Genomic DNA, 21,377 nt, shown 5'->3' with positions numbered 1-21,377 from the left:
TTTACCTCATCTTACTATGAAACAATTTCCTGATTGGTCAAATAAATTTTAATAGTTAAAAGGAAATATAAAAGGAAGAAGAGGGGCTGGGAAGGTGGCTCAGTGGTAGAGCGCTTGCCTTGCATGCATGAGGCCCTGGGTTCGATTCCTCAGCACCACAAAAGCAAAAAGGAAAAAGCTGGAAGTGGCGCTGTGGCTCAAGTGGTAGAGCGCTAGCCCTGAGCTGAAGAGCTGAGGGACAGTGCCCAGTCCCAGAGTTCAGGCCTCATGACCGGACCCCCCCCCCAAAAAAAAAGGAAGAAGAGGACTGGGAAGGTAGCTCAGTAGTAGAGTGCTTGCCTTGCATGCATGAGGCCCTAGGTTCGATTCCTCAGCATCACATAAGCAAAAAGAAAAAAGCCGGAAGTGCCTTGAGCTGAAGAGCTGAGGGACAATGCCCAGGCCCAGAGCTCAGGCCTCACAACCGACAAAAAAAAAAAAAAAAAGACAAAAAAATTAAATTAAAAAAAAGATACCACTATTTATTGTATCAAATCTACAACTACACATAAATTGAGGATTGAGGTTTGAGGCTAGCCCAAGTATAAAAACTCCATGATACTTAATTTTTAAAAGAATCACCAAATAAAGACATTTTAAAGATATTTCTAAAGGAAAAGAATTAACTTACTTAAATTGTTACAAGAAAAAGGAAAGAAGAAAAGAAAATGTTAATCATTGTGCAGTTTACAAATAAACTGTAAAAATGCCACAATTGGCTAAAATTAAATCCCAAGAGGTTCAATTGGTATCGTTCAAATGTCAAGACATAAAGAAAATCCACTGAGTAAACCTGAGAATCAGCTGGAGTATTATTATTTGTAGAAAACAAGTAATGTAAAGAAATAACCAATAAGGCTGAAATATCAATTTTTCTACAAAAAAGATATAGAGGGGCTGGGAAGGTGGCTCAGTGGTAGAGCGCTTGCCTTGCATGCATGAGGCCCTGGGTTCGATTCCTCAGCACCACATAAGCAAAAAGAAAAAAGCCGGAAGTGGCGCTGTGGCTCAAATGGTAGAGCGCTAGCCTTGAGCTGAAGAGCTGAGGGACAGCGCCCAGGCCCAGAGTTCAGGCCCACGACCGGACCCAAAAAAAAAAAAAAAAAAAAAAAAGATATAGAAAATTAACAACAATAAGATTTGCTGTGTAAATTGGCTTAAATACAGGGTTGAAAAGAAATTTAAAAAATTAAATCTTTCTCTCTAGCCATAAAAGAAATGCAAATCAAAACAACATTGAGATACCACCTCACCCTAGTTAGAATGGCTATAATCAAGAATTCTAATAACAACAAATGCTGGAGGGGATGTGGCCAGAAGGGAACCTTACTGCATTGTTGGTGGGAGTGTAAACTTCTTCAACCACTTAGGAAAGTAGTATGGAGGTTCCTCAAAATATTCCACATAGAGCTCCCCTATGACCCAGCAATCCCACTTTGGGGCATTTACCCAAAGGATCACAAACAAGACCATACTAAAGCTACCAGCACAACTATGTTTAATGCAGCATTATTTACCATAGCTAAGATATGGAACGAACCCAGATGCCCCTCAGTAGATGAATGGATCAAGAAAATGTGGTATATATACACAGTGGAATTCTATGCCTCCATCAGAAAGAATGACATTGCCCCATTTGTTAGGAAATGGAAAAACTTGGAAAAAAATTATATTAAGTGAAGTAAGCTAGGCCCAAAGAAACATAGGTCCCACGGTTTCCCTTATTTTCAATAACAGTTATATGTCTGAGACAAGCAGAAAAGGTCAGATAAGTTGATGTTAGGTGAAATGAACCCCAAGATAAGTATTCAAATGTTTTTGCTTTCATGCGATTGTTTCTAGCATATTTATAAGATGATTTCTTTGTTGCTTTGTATGTCCCTCCCCCATGGTATAACCCCTGCTTTCACTGTATTTGATGTTGGTATAATTTGTGGAGGGGAAGGGCAAAAACAAATCATTTAAATAGTGATACAAGTGGACCCACTGGAACAATGAGATGTACAATTCGTTATGTCGAAAAATGAACTTTATAACTTTGGCTCAAGGGGGCTAAGAGGAGGGGAGTAGGCTAGGAGTGGTGGTGGGGGAGATGGGAAGGGATGGGAAGGGGAAACAAAGGAGGAGGCAACAATGCTTGATAAGAAATGTACTCATTATCTTGCCCATGTAATTTTAACCCCTCTGTATGGTATTTTCACAATAAAAAAAATTTTAAATCTTCAATGCTTTTACCATACTTATTGATTAAAACTCGTATTTTATGCCAAGAAAACACATTTTGTTTATAAAGCAACTCATAACAAGGTAGATTTTCAAGACCCAAACCATAGTTTTCCTTTCTAATGTGTATAGGTTTCTTCTGTATTTACACATGATTAGTGGTAATTTCTCATGTAATGCAATGGCACTATGGACTCTAAGTTAATATTATAGTAAGATGAAATTTATTTGGTTTCTGACACTTTTGTTGGGTAATATACCTCCTTCTGTTTTCCCAACATAACTAAACATATTCTTGAATAAATTATGTTTTTTTTCTTCCCTTGTCTTCTTGTAGAATTAATAGTAATGGCTTTAAAATTCTTTAAACCTATGTCTCAAAGAGGCTTAAAATTGAACATCCCATTAATTATTACTTAGTGAATTCAAATGTAGCCTATAAAAAGAAACAAGATATGGCCAGGCACTGGTGGCTCATGCCTGTAATACTAGCTGCTTAGGAGGCTGAGATCGGAGGATCACAGTTCAAAGCCAACCCTGGCAGGCACCTCCATGAGACACTTATCTCCAATTATCCACCAGAAAACCAGAAGTGGGGCTGTGGCTCAAGTTGTAGAGCACTTGTCCTGAGCTCAAGAGCTCAGGGACAGCGCCCAGGCCCAGTGTTCAGCCCCATGACCAACAGAAAGAAAGAAAGAAAGGAAGAAAAGAAAGAAAGAAAGAAAGAAAGAAAGAAAGAAAGAAAGAAAGAAAGAAAGAAAGAAAGAAAGAAAGAAAGAGAGAGAGAGAAAGAGAGAAAGAAAGAAAGAAGGAAGGAAGGAAAGAAGGAAGGAAGGAAAGAAGGAAGGAAGGAAAGAAAAAAGAAACAAGATACATCAATATTAAAAGTTCTTCACTTTGTAGCCATGGTGTCTTCATTTATTAATTGGCAAAGAAGTCTCCAATTTAATGATGCCACATCTCAAGTGGACTTTATTGACAACTACAGAGTTTTGCACCCAACAAAACCCTAGTACACATTCTTTTCAGCAGCCCATGGAACATTCTCCAAAATCAATCATATCTTAGTTCATACAAAGAATTTAAGCAAATACAGGATGATCAACATAATCCCTTGTATTCAACCGACCATAGTGGAATCAAGCTAGTTCCCAATAACAAAGCATACCCCATAGAAATTGCTCAAATACATGGAAATTGAACAGCACCCTTCTGAGCAACACCTGGGTCACAGAAGAAATTAAAAAATTTCTATAATTCAATGAAAATGAATATACATCGCAAAGAAACCTGTGGGACATGGCAAAAGCAGTCCTCAGGGACAAATTTATTGCTTTCAGTGCATACATCAATCTTATCATGAAACAAAAACTGCTAAGAAAGCAAGAAAAAATTGAACTCAAAGTTACTAGATGGAGCGAGATAACCAAAATAAGAGCTGAAATTAACAAAATATAGACTAAGAAAACTATAAATAAAAGTAATAAAACAAAAAGCTGGTTTTTTAAAAAAAATCAATAAAATTGACTACCTCTAGCAAGATTAACTAAAAAAGAACAGAGGAGACCAAAATCAATAAGATCAGGGATGCCACAGGAAAAAATTACAACGAACACCAAAGACATCCAAACATTTATAAAGAACTATTTCCAGAATCTATACTCACTAAGGAAGAAAAACCTAGCAGAAATGGATAATTTTTTAGAGAAATACATATTGTCCAAACTGAACAAGAAATAAATCACTTACTAAAGCCAATAACTTAAAATGAGTTAGAGAAAGTCATCAGAAGGCTTCCAAAGCTGCAAAGCTCCTCAATAAAATTTTATCCAACAGAATCCAGAAACATATAAAAAAATCATATGTTATGATCAAGCAGGCTTCATTCCAGAGATGCAGGGCTGATTTAACATATGTAAATCAATAAATGTAATCCATCACATCAACAGATCCAATGTCAAGAACCACATGATTATCTCCACTGATGAGGAAAAGGCTTTTGATAAAATACAACACCCATTCATGTTAAAAGCTCTGGAAAAAATAGGAATAGAAGGAACATTCCTTTAAACAATAAAAGCCATATATGACAGACTAATAGCCAAATCAGGAACAAGGCAAGGATGCCCACGCTCTCCACTCTTCTTCAATATAGTTCTGGAATACTTAGCCAGAGCAATAAGGCAAGAAAAGAACATTAAAGGGATCCGCGTAGGGAAGGTAGAAATTTAATTATCCCTATTTTCAGATGACATGATACTATACCTTAACAATCCCCAAAACTCCACTCCCAAACTCGTAGAGCACAAAAACCACTTCAGCAAAATAGCAGGATACAAAATTAACCCACAAAAATCAGTTGCCTTTCTGTACACCAACAATGTATAGCAGAAAGGGAAATCAAGGAAACAACCCCATTCACAATAACCTCGAAAAAAATAAAATATCTAGGAATTAACCTAACCAAAGATGTAAAGGAACTATTTAGTAACAACTATAAAAGCCTAAAGAAAGAAATCATAGAGGACACCAGGAAATGGAAAGACCTTTGTGTTCTTGAATAGGCAGAATTAATATAGTGAAAATGGCTATACTGCCAAAAATAATATACAAATTCAATGCAATTCCCATTAAAATTCCAATGATGTTCTTTACTGAAATAAGAGAGAACAATCCAAAAATGCATATGGAATAAAAAAAGACCTAGAATAGCCAAGCAATTCTAGGCAAAAGAAACAACACAGGAGAGATCATGATACCAGATTTCAAGCTCTACCATAGAGCTATAATAACAAAGACAGATTGGTATTGGCACAAAAACAGACCCGAAGACCAATGGAACACATTAGATGATCCAGAAATAAAATTACATACCTATAGTCAGCTAATATTTGACAAAGGAGCCAAAGACATGCAGCGGAAGAAGCATAGCCTCTTCAACTATTGGTGCTGGGAAAACTGGGCAGCCACATGCAGAAAACTAAAAGTGGACCCCAGCCTGTCACCATGCACTGGCATCAAGTCAAAATGGATTAAAGACCTTAACATCAAACCTGAAATTCTGAAACTACTGCAGGGCAGAGTAGGAGAGACACTCAAACTTACAGGCACAGGCAGGAACTTCCTGAACAGAGTCCCAGGGTCACAACAAACTGGAGAGACTTGACAAATGGGACTTTCTTAAAAAGTTTCTGCACAGCCGGGGGCTGGTGGCTCACGCCTGTAATCCTAGCTACTCAGGAGGCTGAGATCTGAGGATCGCGGTTCAAAGCCAGCCCGGGCAGGAGAGACCTTGAGACTCCTATCTCCAATAAACCACCAGAAAACCGGAAGTGGCGCTGTAACTCAAGTGGTAGAGCGCTCGCCTTGAACTGAAGAGCTGAGGGACAGCTCCCAGGCCCAGAGTTCAAGCCCCACGACCGACAAAAAAAAAAAAAAAGTTTCTGCACAGCTAAGTACATAGTACCAAACTAGAAAGACAGCCCACCAATTGGGAAAAAAATATTTACCAGCAATATATCAGACAAAGGCCTAAGTAACATCCATTATATACAGGGAACTCAAGAAACTAATCTGTCCCAAATGTAACAAACCAATAATGAAATGGGCAAGGGAGCTAAAGAGAAACTTCTCAGAAGAAGAGATAAAAATGGCAAGGAAACACATGAGGAAATGTTCATCATTCCTGGCTGTAAAGGAAATGCAAATAAAAACAACACCTTACCACCTTACCTCAGTCAGTATGGCCTACATCCTAAATTCAGCCAATGACAAATTCTGGCAGGGATGCATTGCTAGTGGGAATGTATATTAATACAACCACTGTGGAAAGCAGTCTGGAGGTACTTCAGAAAGCTAAATATAGACCTTTCTTATGACCCAGCCATACCACTCCTAGGCATCTACCCTGAACAGCAGGAACCAGGATACAAGGACACATGCACCTCCATATTCATTGCAGCACTGTTCAAAATAACCAAGATATGGAAACAACCCAAATGCCCCTCTACAGATGAGTGGGTTCAAAAACTGTGGTACCTATATACAATGGAATACTATGCAGCCAATAGAAAGGATAAAAATAGGGCTGGGAAGGTGGCTCAGTGGTAGAATTCTTGCCTTGCATGCATGAGCCCCCGGGTTTGATTCCTCAGCACCACATAAGCAGAAAAAGCCGGAAGTGGCTCTGTGGCTCAAGTGGTAGAATGCTAGCCTTGAGCCGAAGAGCTAAGGGACAGTGTCCAGTCCCAGAGTTCAGGCCCCACAACTGGCACAAAAAAAAAGAAAGAAAGAAAGAAAGAAAGAAAAAGAAAAAGAAAGGACAAAATAATGGCATTCATAGGGAAATGGATGAAACTAGAAAAAAATCATTTTGAGCGAGGTGAGCCAAGAGCAGAGAGACAAACGGCACATGGTTTCCCTGATATGTGGATGTTAAATCCAAAATGCAAGGATATGACAAAGTAAACAGGACTTGAGAAACAAAGGACCTCCACTCAGTCATATCATTTCTAAATGATATGGAGTCATTTAGAAATATATTTTTAGAAATATATATTTAGAAATATATATATATATATATATATATATATATATATATATATTTGCACATCTGAGGAAGCTAGGAGGAGGACACAGACTCAGAGAGAAACAGGAAAATATACAACAGAGTGGCACATTAGCTGGCTGCACTGGACATTGATGAAAATGAACTAAGCAACTCAAGGGCAGCAATAGGAGGGAGGGAATGAGAAGGAAAGAGGGAGCAGCTTATACTAAGCAAAAAGAAAGAGAAATGTACTCATTACCTTGCCCATGTAATTGTAACCGCTCTGTACAGTATTTTCACAATAAAAAAAGAAATGTACGATATCACCCAATGTGGAAGATATAGTTGTATCATCAAAGCTCACAGAATTCACAAACATTATAGACCATGATAATGACAATTTGCTTGTGAAGGTTAAAATATGTTTGTGACTTTAACTAAGTATCACTATTTCACAATACTGTGAAATTTATGAAATTTATATAAACAATCTCAATTAAAAATTATTTTTTAAAAAATTGAAAATTGAGATGATCACGGTTCTAAAGCACCCTGGGGAAGAAACCTTCAACCCTTTCCAACCCATAGCTGGGTGCAGTGACACATGCCTGTGGGAGGAGAATGGAAAGATCAAAGTTCCAGGCCAGTGAGGACAGGAAAGTCTGTAGAACTCTGTCTCCACAGAAGGAATCTGGACATCATAGTATGCTGGGACTATGATCCCAGCAATGATGGAAAGGCTAACGTAGGTGAACTTTAGGAACAGGCACTAGCTGGAAGCAAGATGATATGCTAAAAATAACCAGTGGGGGAAATAAGGGCTGGGGGCATGGCTAAGTCTAATAAGCATGAGATCCTGAATTCAAATCCCAGTACTGCCTCCAACACCAAATAAAATAATACTTGAGTTATCTAAAATTCTTCCTAGAAAAACCTCATTTGTTAAAGGCATAGACATATAAAATTTTTAAATATACATTTTAGCTCAACTTTGTAAATCAGCTTTAGAGACTCTGGAACAAGAAATATGAGATTAGAACTTGTGGAAAATGCAAAAGAAAAAAGAAGCATTCTACTAAAACTTTTGGACTACTGATGAGTAAAATTAGATAAAAGCTTAAGATATATATTCATATTCATATCACTATAATGTACAAAAGCAGGACAAATAAGTCAATAATGTAAAAATGATCAGTTCTTAAACTTTTTCAAAGAAGTAAAAAACATTCTTCAAATAAAGAAACCAGAATTTGTTAAGCAAACACAAAAACAAAAACAGGGCTGACATAAGAAATTCACAGGCCCAAACCCTCATTCTCCAATTTAATTTAGTCAAACAGTACTTGGGAAAAATACCATTTGCAAACCAAGAAAGATTGTCTGATCAATAATACTTTCAATGTTCCTTTACTCAATATTGGCTTTCTATTCATTTTTCTCAAAAGGTTTGTTTCAAATCTATCTTGTTACAAATCTTCCAAACCAGCCGAAATGGAATGAACCATTTTTCCCACAATACTGCCATACAAATCCTGATTTTTTACAATATAGTTAAAAAAAAAATGGTGCTGGTCCTGGGGCTTAAAATCAGGGACTGGGTGCTGTCCCTGAGGTTCTTTGGCTCAAGGCTAGCATTCTACCACTTGAACCACAGCACCATTTCTGGCCTTTTCTGAGTAGTTTATTGGAGACAAGAGTTTCATGGACTTTCCTGCCTAGGCTGACTTTGAATCTTGATCCTCACATCTCAGCCTCCTAAGTAGCTAGGATTATAGGCGTTAGCCACCAGTACCCGGTTCAGTCTATATTTCATGTATACCACACAGAGACATACATCCTCACTTGTATTTATTTGAATCAGGAAAAAGGAGGGTACATTTCTTTATTCATTTTCCTAAGAACTTACCAAACAGAAGACTTTCAGGAATGTTTGTTGATGATAAGAATATTTCAACATATTCCTGTGCAAACAGGAAAAAAAGTTCTAGTGTGAAGAAGTAAAACTTTTGTTGACAACACTTTCTAGCTGATATAAAGTGTGCAACCTTTATATATATTCACAATGGTTTTCCAAATCCTAATAAAGTGGTGGGAAGAGGCCAATGGTTGTAGAGCTTATAGGTTTTAAGTTGTGGGAAGTTAAACCTATTACTCCAAAAGGAATAGTAGATAATAAAATGATATTTAATTTATTGTGTATTTTTAAAGAATTTTAGTTCATTAAGGACATCTTAGTCTATAAAAGCAGACAAGGCAGGAGAGTTTATAACACCCTCCTTACAATGCATTCAGAAGCATTACTACATAATAAAGGGCCTCAGATGAGATAATGGTATTCGTTTTTTGTGCCTTTCAAATACTTTTGTGAACTATAAGCTATATTACAAGAGGGTGGTTTTTTGTCTCACTCTGGATAGGATGAAACTCAGCATCACTGACACTTCTGCTCTTCATTTTGAATTTTGTTTGAGGCTACTGAGGGAACATTATAATAATCCAGTATGCATAACAGCAGGATCCCTGAGCAAAAATATCCTCAGCCTCCAAGCAATTCAGAGAAGACTTCTTTAATGTTGAAAATGCAATCAATTGCATTTGTACTTTGCAAGTTAATGTTCAAGATAAAAATCTCAGTTTGAGAGAAAGCTTGAACTTACTCAAGAAATCAGGAAGACTTTATGGCAGCCATTTGAATAAAGTTTAAAAAAATCAGTCATGGATTGAAGGTGTTTGTCCTCCCCAAATTAATATGCTTAAAGTTCTAACCCCCAAGTCAGTGGTATTAGGAATTAAATGCTCCAGGGGCAATTAGACCATGAGGTTGAAAATATATACTATACTAATCCCCAAAATGGGATTAGTGTACTTTTGAAAAAGATTTCAAGGGTTCTTTTGCTGCTCTTACTATATGAGCACAAATGAAAAGGATGTGTGAAGTAGGAAACAGTCCGTACCAAACATCTTGCTTTAGTATTTCATAGCCACTAGAACTATAAGTAATAAATGTTTTTTGTGGAGGCTAGTACATGTTTTTATTATAGCAGCTCATAGGGATTAGATAATTCTCAAACTCCCAAGTCCACTTAAAATAATTTCTTTCATAATTTCCTCCATCCCTGAAATATTGGGAGGTAGGTGGTTAATAAATGTGGAGCTGAATTAGAGCACTGATGACAAATAGAAAAGACTAATAAGCAATACTTCTTTTTGTTTTGTTTTGTTTTTGTCGGTCCTGGAGCCTGAACTCTGGGCCTAGGCGCGGTCCCTCAGCTCTTTAGTTCAAGGCTAGCACTCTACCATTTGAGCCACAGCGCCACTTCCAGCTTTTTCTGTTTATGTGGTGCTGAGGGATTGAATCCAGGGCCTCATGCATGCAAGGTAAGCGCTCAACCACTGGGCCCCATTCCCAGCCTAATAAGTAATAATTCTTGTCCAGATGAAGAATTTTTTTTCTTCTTTGTAGGTCCCAGGGTTTCTCCTTTTCTTAGCTTTTCCACTCAATCTAGTGTTCTACCATTTGAGTCATAATTCACTTTTACATTTGGCTGGTTAACTAGAGTTAATAGTCTCTCAGATTTATCAAACTTCAATCCCCAAATCTCAGCATTATGAGCAACCAGGATTACAGATATGAGCCACTGGTGCCTGGCTAAGAGACCCTTCTTGACCAGCTTAAATTATCAAGTTAACAATCGCCACAATTGATTAGACTAAGGTTTTTGTTTGTTTGTTTTGATTGGTCCAGGGCTTGAACTCGGAGCTTGGGCGCTATCCCTCAGCTCTTCAGCTCAAGGCTAGTGCTCTACCACTTGAGCCACAGTGCAACTTCCAGTTTTATGAGTGGTTTATTGGAGGTAAGAGTCTCGTGGGCTTTCCAGCCTGGACTGGCTTTGAACTGAGATCCTCAGATCTCAGCCTCCTGAGTAGCTAGGATTACAGGCGTGAGCCACAGGCACCTGGCTAGACCAAAGTTTTGTCTTCTCAGTCATTCACATGTTCATTTATTAGGCATTAACCTGTGATCTACAATTCTTCAGACAATTATGGAAAAGAATTTTAAAAAGCAGATATGTATAGCAAATTACAGCAGAAAATGATAGCAAAAGGGTACCAACCAGTCATTAGGTACAGACATAGTGCTATGTGAAGAATGGCATGAATGATCACTTTTTGGGGGGGGGGAGGCGAGGGGGGGCGGGGTCAGTCGCTGTCCCTCAGCTCTTCAGTTCAAGGCGAGCACTCTACTACTTGAGCCACAGCGCCACTTCCGGTTTTCTAGTGGTTTATTGGAGATAAGAGTCTCATGGACTTTACTGCCCGGGCTGGCTTTGAACCATGTTTCTCAGATCTCAGCCTCCTGAGTAGCTAGGATTACAGGCATGAGCCACCAAGGCCAGCTGAATGATAACTTTTTAGAAGGACTTAAACTAAAGGGATACAAAGAAAGTAAACTCATCAACAAAGAATGGCATATGTGGAGATTCCAAAATATTTTAAAAATATATAGTATTTTGGAATAGAATAAAATGGGAATAATTTAAAATGTGTTTAGTAGCTGAGATACTATGCCTTTCAAAATAATTTCACAAGAAAAGTATTTATTATTCCTTACTTTAAATGTGACATTATTGAAGCTCAGAGACATGTTCCATTTGGTTTTGATGGTTGTTCATAGAGATTAATACATGAAAGTATGGAAGTATCACTAGAATTTCTGCTAGAAAATGGTAGAAAATAAAAATGAAAGAGAACTGGCAGGCTTATGAAGTGCTTGACTACTCATGCAACAGGGCAAAATAGAGTATTTAAGAAACATAATTCCAGTGGAATATATAGCAGCTATGTTAGTTTGATTCATTCTGGCCATTGACAGAGAGAGCACTTACTAAGTCATTATATGATGCTACTGTTGCCCTAACACCCAAATCAGACAAATACTACAAGAAAAAATGATAAACTATTCTTTAATGATTCTAGATGTAAATATCTTCAAAAAATATTATCTAATCAAGTCCAAACTATATACAAAAGAAATATCCACCACAAATAGGTGCATTTATTCTATGTATACATGGTAGTTCCAAAATTTGAATATTCAATAAATTGATTAACACATTAACAAAAGAATACAAAATATATGATCATATCAATTAATGTAGAAAAGGTACTTGATATAATCCAACATCCATTTGTGATCAAAACTTTCAGAAAACTAGCAATACAGAAGAACTTTCTCAAGTTGATTAAAAAAAAAAAAACCTTTAAAAAAAAAAAGAACTGCTAACATCAGACTGCCTGGTGAGAAACTGGAATGTTATTTACAAAGAATAGACAGAAAAACTTCTAAAATTAACAAGGCAGAGTAAAGAATACAAGGTAAATATATACATTTCAGTTATGTTTAATAGAACAACAAACAATGTAAATATATTTTAAGTGTATTAGTATTCCTAAATGAAATTTATAGTTATATATTTTAGTGGATCTATTTCTGGACTTAATAGAAGAGAAGTCAAACAAACAGAACTACAAATATGGTCAATTGATCTTTTTTTCTTCTTTGATCTTTGACAAAGGAAGAATAGTAATTAAAGGGTGAAAGGAAACATACTTGATAATGGTAATAGAACAATGGAAAATCAGCTGTTTGCCAGTAAAAATAAAATTAGGTATTTATAATTTTCACAAATATTAACCCAGACTAGATAACACATACAAAATATAGAAGATAACCTAAGAAAAATCTAGATGACTTTAGATTTGTCAATAAGCTCTAAAAGGACAATAAAAGAAAAAAATGATAATCTAGACTTCATCTATATTAAAATTATTATGTGAAAGACATTGGTTGAAGAATTGCCAGGCATAATGGCTCAGCCTTGGAATATTAGTTATTCATGAGGCTGAGATTTGAGGATCACATTTCAATGCCAGATTGAGCAGGAAATACCTTGAGACTTTTATCTCCAATTAAGTACCAAAAAGCCAAAGTGCGCTGTGACTTAAGTGATAAAGCACTAATCTTGAGCAAAAAAACCCTCAGACACATCTCCTCAAGCCCTGAGTTTAAGCCCCAGGACAGGTGGGAAAAGGAAAGGGAACTGACAGTGAAAAGTATTTCTAAATATTTTTTATTTTCAAATGCAAATGGATTACACCTATAAACCCAGACACCTAAAAGACAGGTAGAAAAATTATGGTCCAAGGCTGACCCTGGCAAAAAGACTTATGACTCTGTCTGAGAAATTAACAAAATTAAAAAAAAGAAGAGGTGGGGAGTGGTTCAAGTCATAGAACACCTGCATGAGGCCCTCTATCTCTTCGTTTTAAAACTGATAAGTTAACATTGGAAGAATCTGCATCATCACATCAATTTTCAGATCTCTTTAATACAACCTAACAAGGTGGTTCTCTTTTGTTTCTAAAAACATCCACATATTTCTAGCTACAGAGTAACAGACAAAGCTTGGCTTTTGTCTACAGAAATACTTCTACCCATGTACTTTTTTTTTTTTTTTGGGGGGGGGGTCTGGTCGTGGAGCCTGAATTCTGGGCCTGGGGGCTGTGCCTCAGCTCTTCAGCTCAAGGCTAGCGCTTTACCACTTGAGCCTCAGTGCCACTTCTGGCTTTTTTTTTTTTATGTGGTGCTGAGGAATCGAACCCAGGGCCTCCAGGCATGCAAGGCAAGCGCTCTACCACTGAGCCACCTTCCCAGCCCCCTACCCATGTACTTTTAACAGCATTGAACATGTTGCATAATCTCTCCTCCCTATATGGTAAATATAGGGCCTCTATCACAAATACCTATTAATTTGTTCCCAAATAGTCACCAAACAAGTCAAACCAGGAATTATTTCCACCTTGACAAATGGTTCTCTTTTCTTTTGAAAAAGGAATGATAGAAATAGTGTATTGGGGGCTGGGAATGTCACTTAGTGGTAGAATGCTTACATAGTATGCATGAAGCCTCAGTACCATATAAACGGAAAAGGCTGGAAGAGGCTCTGTAGCTCAAGTGGTAGAGTGCTAGCCTTGAGCAAAAGCAGCTCAGGGACAATGCCCAGGCCCTAAGTTTAAGCATCAGGACTGGCAAAAAATAAAAATAAAAAAGTATATTTGATAATACTACCCTTCTCTCTGCTAACATGTTATAGGAACTAAAGAAAGTACACTAAAGAAAACCAAGAGCTGGTGGCTCACACCTGTAATCTAGCAACTCAGGAGGTTGAGAACTGAGTATTGTGGTTCAAAGCCAGATGGGACAGGAAAGTACATGAGATTCTTATTTCCAACTAAACACCAGAGAATTGAAAGTGAAGCTGTAGATCAAAGTGGTAGGTAGAGCACTAGCTTTGAGCATAAAAAGCTCAGTGACAGCTTCCAGGCCCTGAGCTCAAGCACCAGGACCAACAAAAAAGAAAGCTGTGGGCGGGCGGGAGGGGGGGGAGGGGAAGCTTACAAGAAGTATTACATAAGAGATATATGAAAATATTCTGGGTTCAATAACAGACACTATAGACAAAACAATCTATATACTAAGACAATTCGGTCAATTCTGACACAGTAATAGCTACTCATGTAAGTACAGGGTTTTTCTTAAGTAAAAACACTACAAGAATTTGCTAAAGGGGCTCAGAAGGTGACTCAGTGGTAGAGTGCTTGCCTCACATGCATGAGGCCCTTTGTTCAATACCTCAGCACCTCATAAACAAAAAAGCCGGAAGTGGTGCTGTGGCTCAAGTGGCAGAGTACTTGCCACTTGAAGAGCTGAGGGATGGTGCCTAGCCTTTATTTAGTTCAAGCCCCACGACCGACAAAAAAAAAAAAAAAAAAAAGAATTTTGTAAATACTAAACTTCTAGAAAGAATGCCAGCCTTTAAAATCTGACAAGGTAGAAAGAATACATGCTGAATATTTTCCCTATGTACCAGGCAATTGAATTTTCTCCTATATGTTGATATAAAACTATTTTCACATTGAAATATCCTTTTAGGAATAAACACTTTCAATAATTCTCAAAGAACAATTGAACAAAGATGTACTTTAAAACTGATTATTAAAAAAAAACATATAATAGGACAACATTCTAACTATGCTCCGTGATTGGAATTCCGTTAGTATGTATTACAAGTTTACAAGTATTTCTGCATACTACTTAAAATAACACTAAAGTACATATAAATGAAGAAAACGAAAAAAGAGGTAATGCAAAGCTAAAGCTAAATATGTAAAATTCATTTGATAAATGATTGCAGCTTTGTTGCTTACCTAAAATAGTTATGTAATACACAATGCCTACACAATTAAGGAGAATAAAAGAGAACTTATATCTACATTTCAGTTTTAAGTGAATGACTGTCATATATAGTAGATGGATTATACAAAGACTGAATGCATTAGAATGAAGTTAACTAGAAAAATACTAAAAGGAAGAGGGAGTAATATCAGTGAAATAAGTCATTTGTTTCTAAAGATAGAGAAGATCACAGCAGACAGCTAAATTATACAATACTCCAAGTGTATAGTCAAGTGTCATTAAAACAACAACACAGAAGTAAAACTGCTCTCTTAAAGCTTTCAGCTATTGAGGAGTTGTATAATCATCACTACCAAAATATACTTTTAAATTTACCAATCAGAAAAATGGTTGACCTTCAAATTACAAATTTCACTTCCATCTCTAATCTCCATACCATTTGCGGTAAGAGAAAAAGAAGAGCATTAGAAAACAGAATGAAGGTCAAACTAGAGTTCTTATAATTTACATATATACAAGTTCTTTCTACTTCAACACTTTTAATTTACTCACTTTCATCTGCAGCAGCTCAATAATATTCCATGAAAATAGCATTTCAACTCAACCAATACAATAGTATAGGAGTAATAATGAGCTGTGATCTTAGATTTTTACACCATTCTATTTATTTCTATAGCTTGTTTTTTGTATTCATTTGTAAAGGTGAGGCTTTTCTTGTTAACTGACGTTATTAATAGGATTTAACATCACAAACCATAAATCAAATAGGAATTAAATAATTCATCTTCAAAATTCTATTGATTTTTGGTTCACTCCTGTATTCCTAGCTACTCAGAATGCTGAGACTGAGGTTCAAGGTTCAAAGCCAGCCATGCACGAAAGTCCTTGAGACTCTTATCTCCAATTAACCACCAAAAAGCCAGAAGTGAAGCTGTGTCTCAAGTGGTACAGAACTAGCCTTGAGTATACCACTCAGAGACAATGCCCAGGCCCTGAGTTCAAGCCCCAGGATGGGCACAAAAAAAAATGAATTGTAAATATTATAAAACTCAATGGCTCTTTGAACTAATTAAATTTTAAAAATTAAAAGATTTTGAAAGATGATGACAAATCATTCAACATGTAAGAAGTGCTAAGTAACTGAAAATAACAAGAGATGATGAAAAACACCTGGTATAATGAAAAGACTTGCTAAGTAAGAGTTTACCATGAACTCTGAATAATGGTTAGTCTAATGATTACTGAGAATAGAAATTGTTGGACAATATAACCAGTCAATTGAGGTTTAGGTGCTGATAAAATGTTTATTTAAATCAATGTTTGTATCAATCAACTGAGGATTCTCTTGATTAAAAGCCTATTCAAATCTCTATGACATCAAAATGGACACCAAGGTTGTTAAGACTTTGTCCATGACTTACTTATGGAGATAATCAAGAACAGTATTAGCTTCAATAATATATTTTCTGTGGATATAAATTTGATCCATTCTGGCAGTTTATATATACATGCATTGTATATATTATATATGTGTGTATATATATATACTACATATTACGTATAATTATATATGTGATACTGGTAGAAATGATTATACCTTGCTTGAGATTGTAAAAATAAATTCATATTCTCTTTGATGAAAACATGTTTGCGAACTAAAGAAAAGTCTCCTTCAGTTATTTTTGACTTTCAAAAGTATTAATTTCTGAACAATCTTTTGGAACTCGCCATACTGTAGAAAAGAAATTTCTGGTAATTGGTTCCCAAATGTCTACGTTTTGTTTCCCCAATTCTATTACTAAAGATACTCAGAGACAATGCTTCTAGTCATAACATCTAGCATTAATTAAGTGCCTATTAAATGAAGAATCAAACCAAAAAATTAGGTAATTATAAATTAGCATGAACTGAGAAACTCTACATTAATTTCTCTACAAAGAAGCTGTGGAGAAGAATTATTAAAGAAGACTTTTTATTTTTCTATAGGTCTGAGACCAAGACTCAAACTCAGTATCTGCAGCTACTTTTGCTCACTGGCTAACTCTACTAACTGAGCCACGCTTCCAACTTTAAGAAGTTATTAAAGAAGCAGCTGTAGAAAGGAGTTACTGGTAAAAGTCTATATATAACTAAAACCAAATCACAATTAATTAAAAGAATTTTGTAATAACACTACAAGTTTTATAAAATTGAGGTTCCGGTTCTTTGTTGCTACTATATTTTGAAAAGTATGTTTTGCTATTACTCATAAAAAATCATCATGAACAACACCAACATGTTTCTTAAACTAGCATTAAAAAATAGAATTTGCTGATTTGTACTGTAAAACCTTGAAAAAGTCCATAATCATAGTTCAAATAAGAGTTTCAATTTCAGTGAGAAAACATTAATATGGATATACACCTAAGTACATGCTACTTTAATGTATAAGATTATTTACTTATACAGGGCTGGGAAGGTGGCTCAGTGGTAGAGTGCTTGCCTTGCATGCCTGAGGCCCTGGGTTAGATTCCTCAGCACCACATAAGCAAAAAGGAAAAAGCCGGAAGTGGTGCTGTGGCTCAAGTGATAGAGTGCTAGCCTTGAGCTGAAGAGCTGAGGGACAGCGCCCAGGCCCATAGTTCAAGGCCCCACGACCGGACCCCCCCCCCAAAAAAAGATTGTTTACTTATACAATGCCACCTAGTTTCATATTCATAGAAAAGAATTAAAAATAACTTTTAGATGAAAATCTAAATGTTTAGTTTCTAACTGGGCACCAGTGGATGACGCCTGTAATCCTAGCTTAGGAGGCAGAGATGTGAGAATCACGGATCAAAGCCAGCCTGAGCTAGGAAGATATCCAATTAACCACCAGAAAACCAAAAGTGGTATTTTGGCTCAAGAGTGCTCACCTTGAGCTAAAGAGCTGAGGGACAGTGCCCAGGCCCAGAGTTCAAGCCCCACGACTGACCAAAAAAAAAAAAAATTTAGTTTTTAAGGAAGCAGTAATATGACAGGTAGAAAAAGGGTCTGCTACCCTGAAAACATTACAGGAAGGAATAGGAGAAACCCTAGGTCTCCTTGCACAGGCCGAAATTTTCTTAATAGAGACCCAGAAACACAACAAATCAAAGAAAGGTTGGACAAATGGGATTGCATGAAGCTGCAGAGCTTCAGTATGGCAAAGGACATAGCAAGGAGAAGATTTTCACTAGCCATACAACAGACAAGGGCCTCATATCTAAAATAAACTTGGAACTCAAAAAATTAAATTCCCCAACAACAAATCCTCAAAGAAACAACTGCCCAATAAATAAGTGGGCTAAAGACTTAAAGAGAGACTTCTCTGAAGAGGAAAGAAGGATGGCCAATAGACACATGAAGAAATGTTGAACCTCTCCAGCCATAAAAGAAATGCAAATCAAAACAACATTGAGATTCCACCTCACCCCAGTTAAAATGGTTTTAATTGGGAATTCTAATAACAGATGCTGGAGGGGATGTGGACAGAAGGGAACTCTACTGCACTGTGGGTGGGAGTGTAAACTTGTTCAACCACTTTAAAAACAGTATGGAGGTTCCTCAAAAGATTCCACATAGTGCTCCCCTATGACTCCGCAATCCCACTTTTAGGCATTTACCCAAATGATCACAAACAAGACCACACTAAAGCTACCAGCACAACTATGTTTATTGCAGCATTACTTACCATAGCTAAGATATGGAACCAACCCAGATGCCCCTCAGTAGATAAATGGATCAAGAAAATGTGGTATATATACACAATGGAATTCTATGCCTCCATCAGAAAGAATAACATTGCCCCATTAGTTAGGAAATGTAAAGACTTGGAAAAAATTATATTAAGTGAAGTAAGCCAGGCCTAAAGAAACATAGGTCCCATGGTTTCCCTTATTTGCAATAATAGTGCATGTGTAGTATAAGCAGAAGAGGCCAAAAGTTATGTACATATGACCATGTAAGATGATGTTAAGAGAAATGAACCCCAAGATAGGGGCACAAATATCTTTTTTCTTGCTTCCTATTGTTTCTAACATATTTATAATGTACCATGTGATTTTTTTGTTGTTGTTTCTTTGCATGTTCCTCTCCCATGGTATAACTCCTGTATTCACTGTATTTGATATCGGTGCCCTGTATCTATCTTGTATATACACTTCTCTGATTCAGGGAAAAGGGAAAAAACAAAATGCTTAAATAAAGATACTGGATACACATTGAAACAATGAGATGTACAAAACACTATGCTGAAAGCGAACTTTACAACTTTAGGGGTTGGGGGGTGGGGGGAAGTTGTTTTTGTGGAGGTGGGAGGGAAGGGATGGAGGGAGAAAACAAAGGAGGAGGTAACAATGCTCAATAGGAAATGTACTCAGTACCTTGCTCATGTAACTGTAACACCTTTGCACAGCATTTTTACAATAAAAAATACAAAATAAAGAAAAAAGAAAAAGGGTCTGCTATTTGGGAATATTCAAAGAATGTTTGTGCATTGTAGACAACACTATCAAATTTTGGATAAGTGAGGTAAACATTAACTAATGTTCCACAAACACATCTTGAAAATACCCATTCATACCCCCAAAACACTACATCCCTTCCAACATCTTTCATTCTCTTCTTTCTCACACTGCCTTCCCATAACCCTATGTCTTCCTATATCCTGTACAGATAGACATATGGTCACATGGAAAAATAGGAAGAAAGTGAATATAAAAAATAGACGATACTAAAAACTACTTGTGAAATTATATAAAAGACATGAAAACACTTACTTCATCAGCCACCATACACCTGGAAAAAACAAAAAACAAAAATTAATTTCTTATTTAGTAACATTAACCATCTTAAAATTTCTGATGAAGTAACCTGCTACAAAATAGTTGACAAATGCTAGAGTACTAAGCCAGAAAAAAGTGTTATAAGAATGCATGAGAAAATTGGCCAGTGCTGGTTTTATATCTCTCTCACTGTCAGGAATATGTCTAAATGGGAATGTTAGAACTTGTAAAATTCCAATGATCCACACATGGAGAGAACTGCAAAACGTTAAGCAAAATGGCAAGTCACTATGCCAATGACTTTTACCCATATCCTAAAATTAAGATTGGTCCTGCCTAAGGATTAGAAGAATGTTAGATTAAAATACAGGAAATAAAATGCCAAATACATCTTGTCACAAGTTAAACATCTAATTATGTGTTATAGGATATATGCTAAATCTAATGCAGGGTGATTTTTTTGGGGGGTGTGTGTGTCATCTGGCTTGAACTCTGGGCCTGGGTGCTGTCCCTGAGCTCTTCAACTCAAGGCTAGCACTTTACCACTTGAGCCACAGTGCCACTTCCGGTATTCTGGTGGTTAATTGGAGGTAAGTCTCCAGCAGGCTTGAACCTCAGTCCTCAGATCTTGGCCTCCTGAATAGCTAGGATTACAAGGTGTGAGTCATCGGCACCTAGCTCAAGCTGACTTTTGATTAATATTATTTTGTTAAATATTCTCTTCTCCATTCTTTCTAATGTACTTGTAGAAGTAAATAAAATCTTAGGCTCTAAGTAGAAGAAAAAGCAGATAAAGAGAAATAATAGTTAGTATGGTCAGGTTGACCACTGGATCCAATGAGGGTGAGCACATTTTTAGTAAAAAACAGAAATCTCAACTGAGGAGACTTCTAAGCAACATAAAAAAATCATAATCATATTACAAAAACTGACAAGGAATGAAGTCCCTATTTCCATTTTACTGTTATTCCCACTGATCTTGATATACACTTTAAAAGGATTTCTTTTATTATAAAATACAAATTAAAAAGTTATAGTAGCTGGGCTCTGGTGGCTCACACCTGTAATCCTATTTACTCAGGAAGCTCAGATCTGAAGATCATGGTTCAAAGCCAGACCAGGCAGGAAAATCTGTGAGACTCATCTCCAATTAAACACCAGAAAATCAGAAGTGGAGCTGTGGCTCAAAGTGGCAGAGCGCTAGCCTTGAGCTCAGCGACAGTGCCCATGTCTTGAGTTCAAGCCACACAATCAACAAAAAAAGTTATAGTAAACATATTGTCAAGGAATAAGTTATAGGTAAAGTGAACTTCAGTTCTTGGAAAGAAAAGGCATGTCAGATTCCCTAATAAATTATGTGCATGCTAAGTAAGTGCTGTATCACTGAGCTATATCCCTGTCCATTGGATTTTTAAAGTTGTTTGTTTTCTAAGACAAGGTCTCACTACATAGCTGAGGCTAACCTTAAACTTGAAGTTCTCCTGCCTTCCCCTCCCTAGTGCTAGAATAATTATTAGATAACACA

The 21,377-nt window shown here is 36.7% G+C and overlaps 1 protein-coding gene across 3 annotated transcripts in view; it reads right to left on the bottom strand.

Moving 5' to 3' along the window:
* The window catches only part of Zranb3 (zinc finger RANBP2-type containing 3), a 215,872-nt gene that overhangs the window by 96,433 nt on the left and 98,062 nt on the right, over window positions 1–21,377 (bottom strand). For all 3 annotated transcript variants that reach the window (XM_070023988.1, XM_070023996.1, XM_070024004.1), the window contains exon 3: window positions 19,847–19,865. In XM_070023988.1, the coding sequence (XP_069880089.1) occupies window positions 19,847–19,865 (19 nt within the window). The remainder of the gene's footprint in view (window positions 1–19,846; window positions 19,866–21,377) is intronic.

Source organism: Dipodomys merriami, unplaced genomic scaffold, assembly GCF_024711535.1.
Source record: "Dipodomys merriami isolate MVZ:Mamm:240054 unplaced genomic scaffold, mDipMer1.0.p SCAF_1, whole genome shotgun sequence".
In the NCBI taxonomy this organism is placed as follows: Eukaryota; Metazoa; Chordata; class Mammalia; order Rodentia; family Heteromyidae; genus Dipodomys; species Dipodomys merriami.
This window is presented reverse-complemented; position numbering and strand designations above follow the sequence as displayed.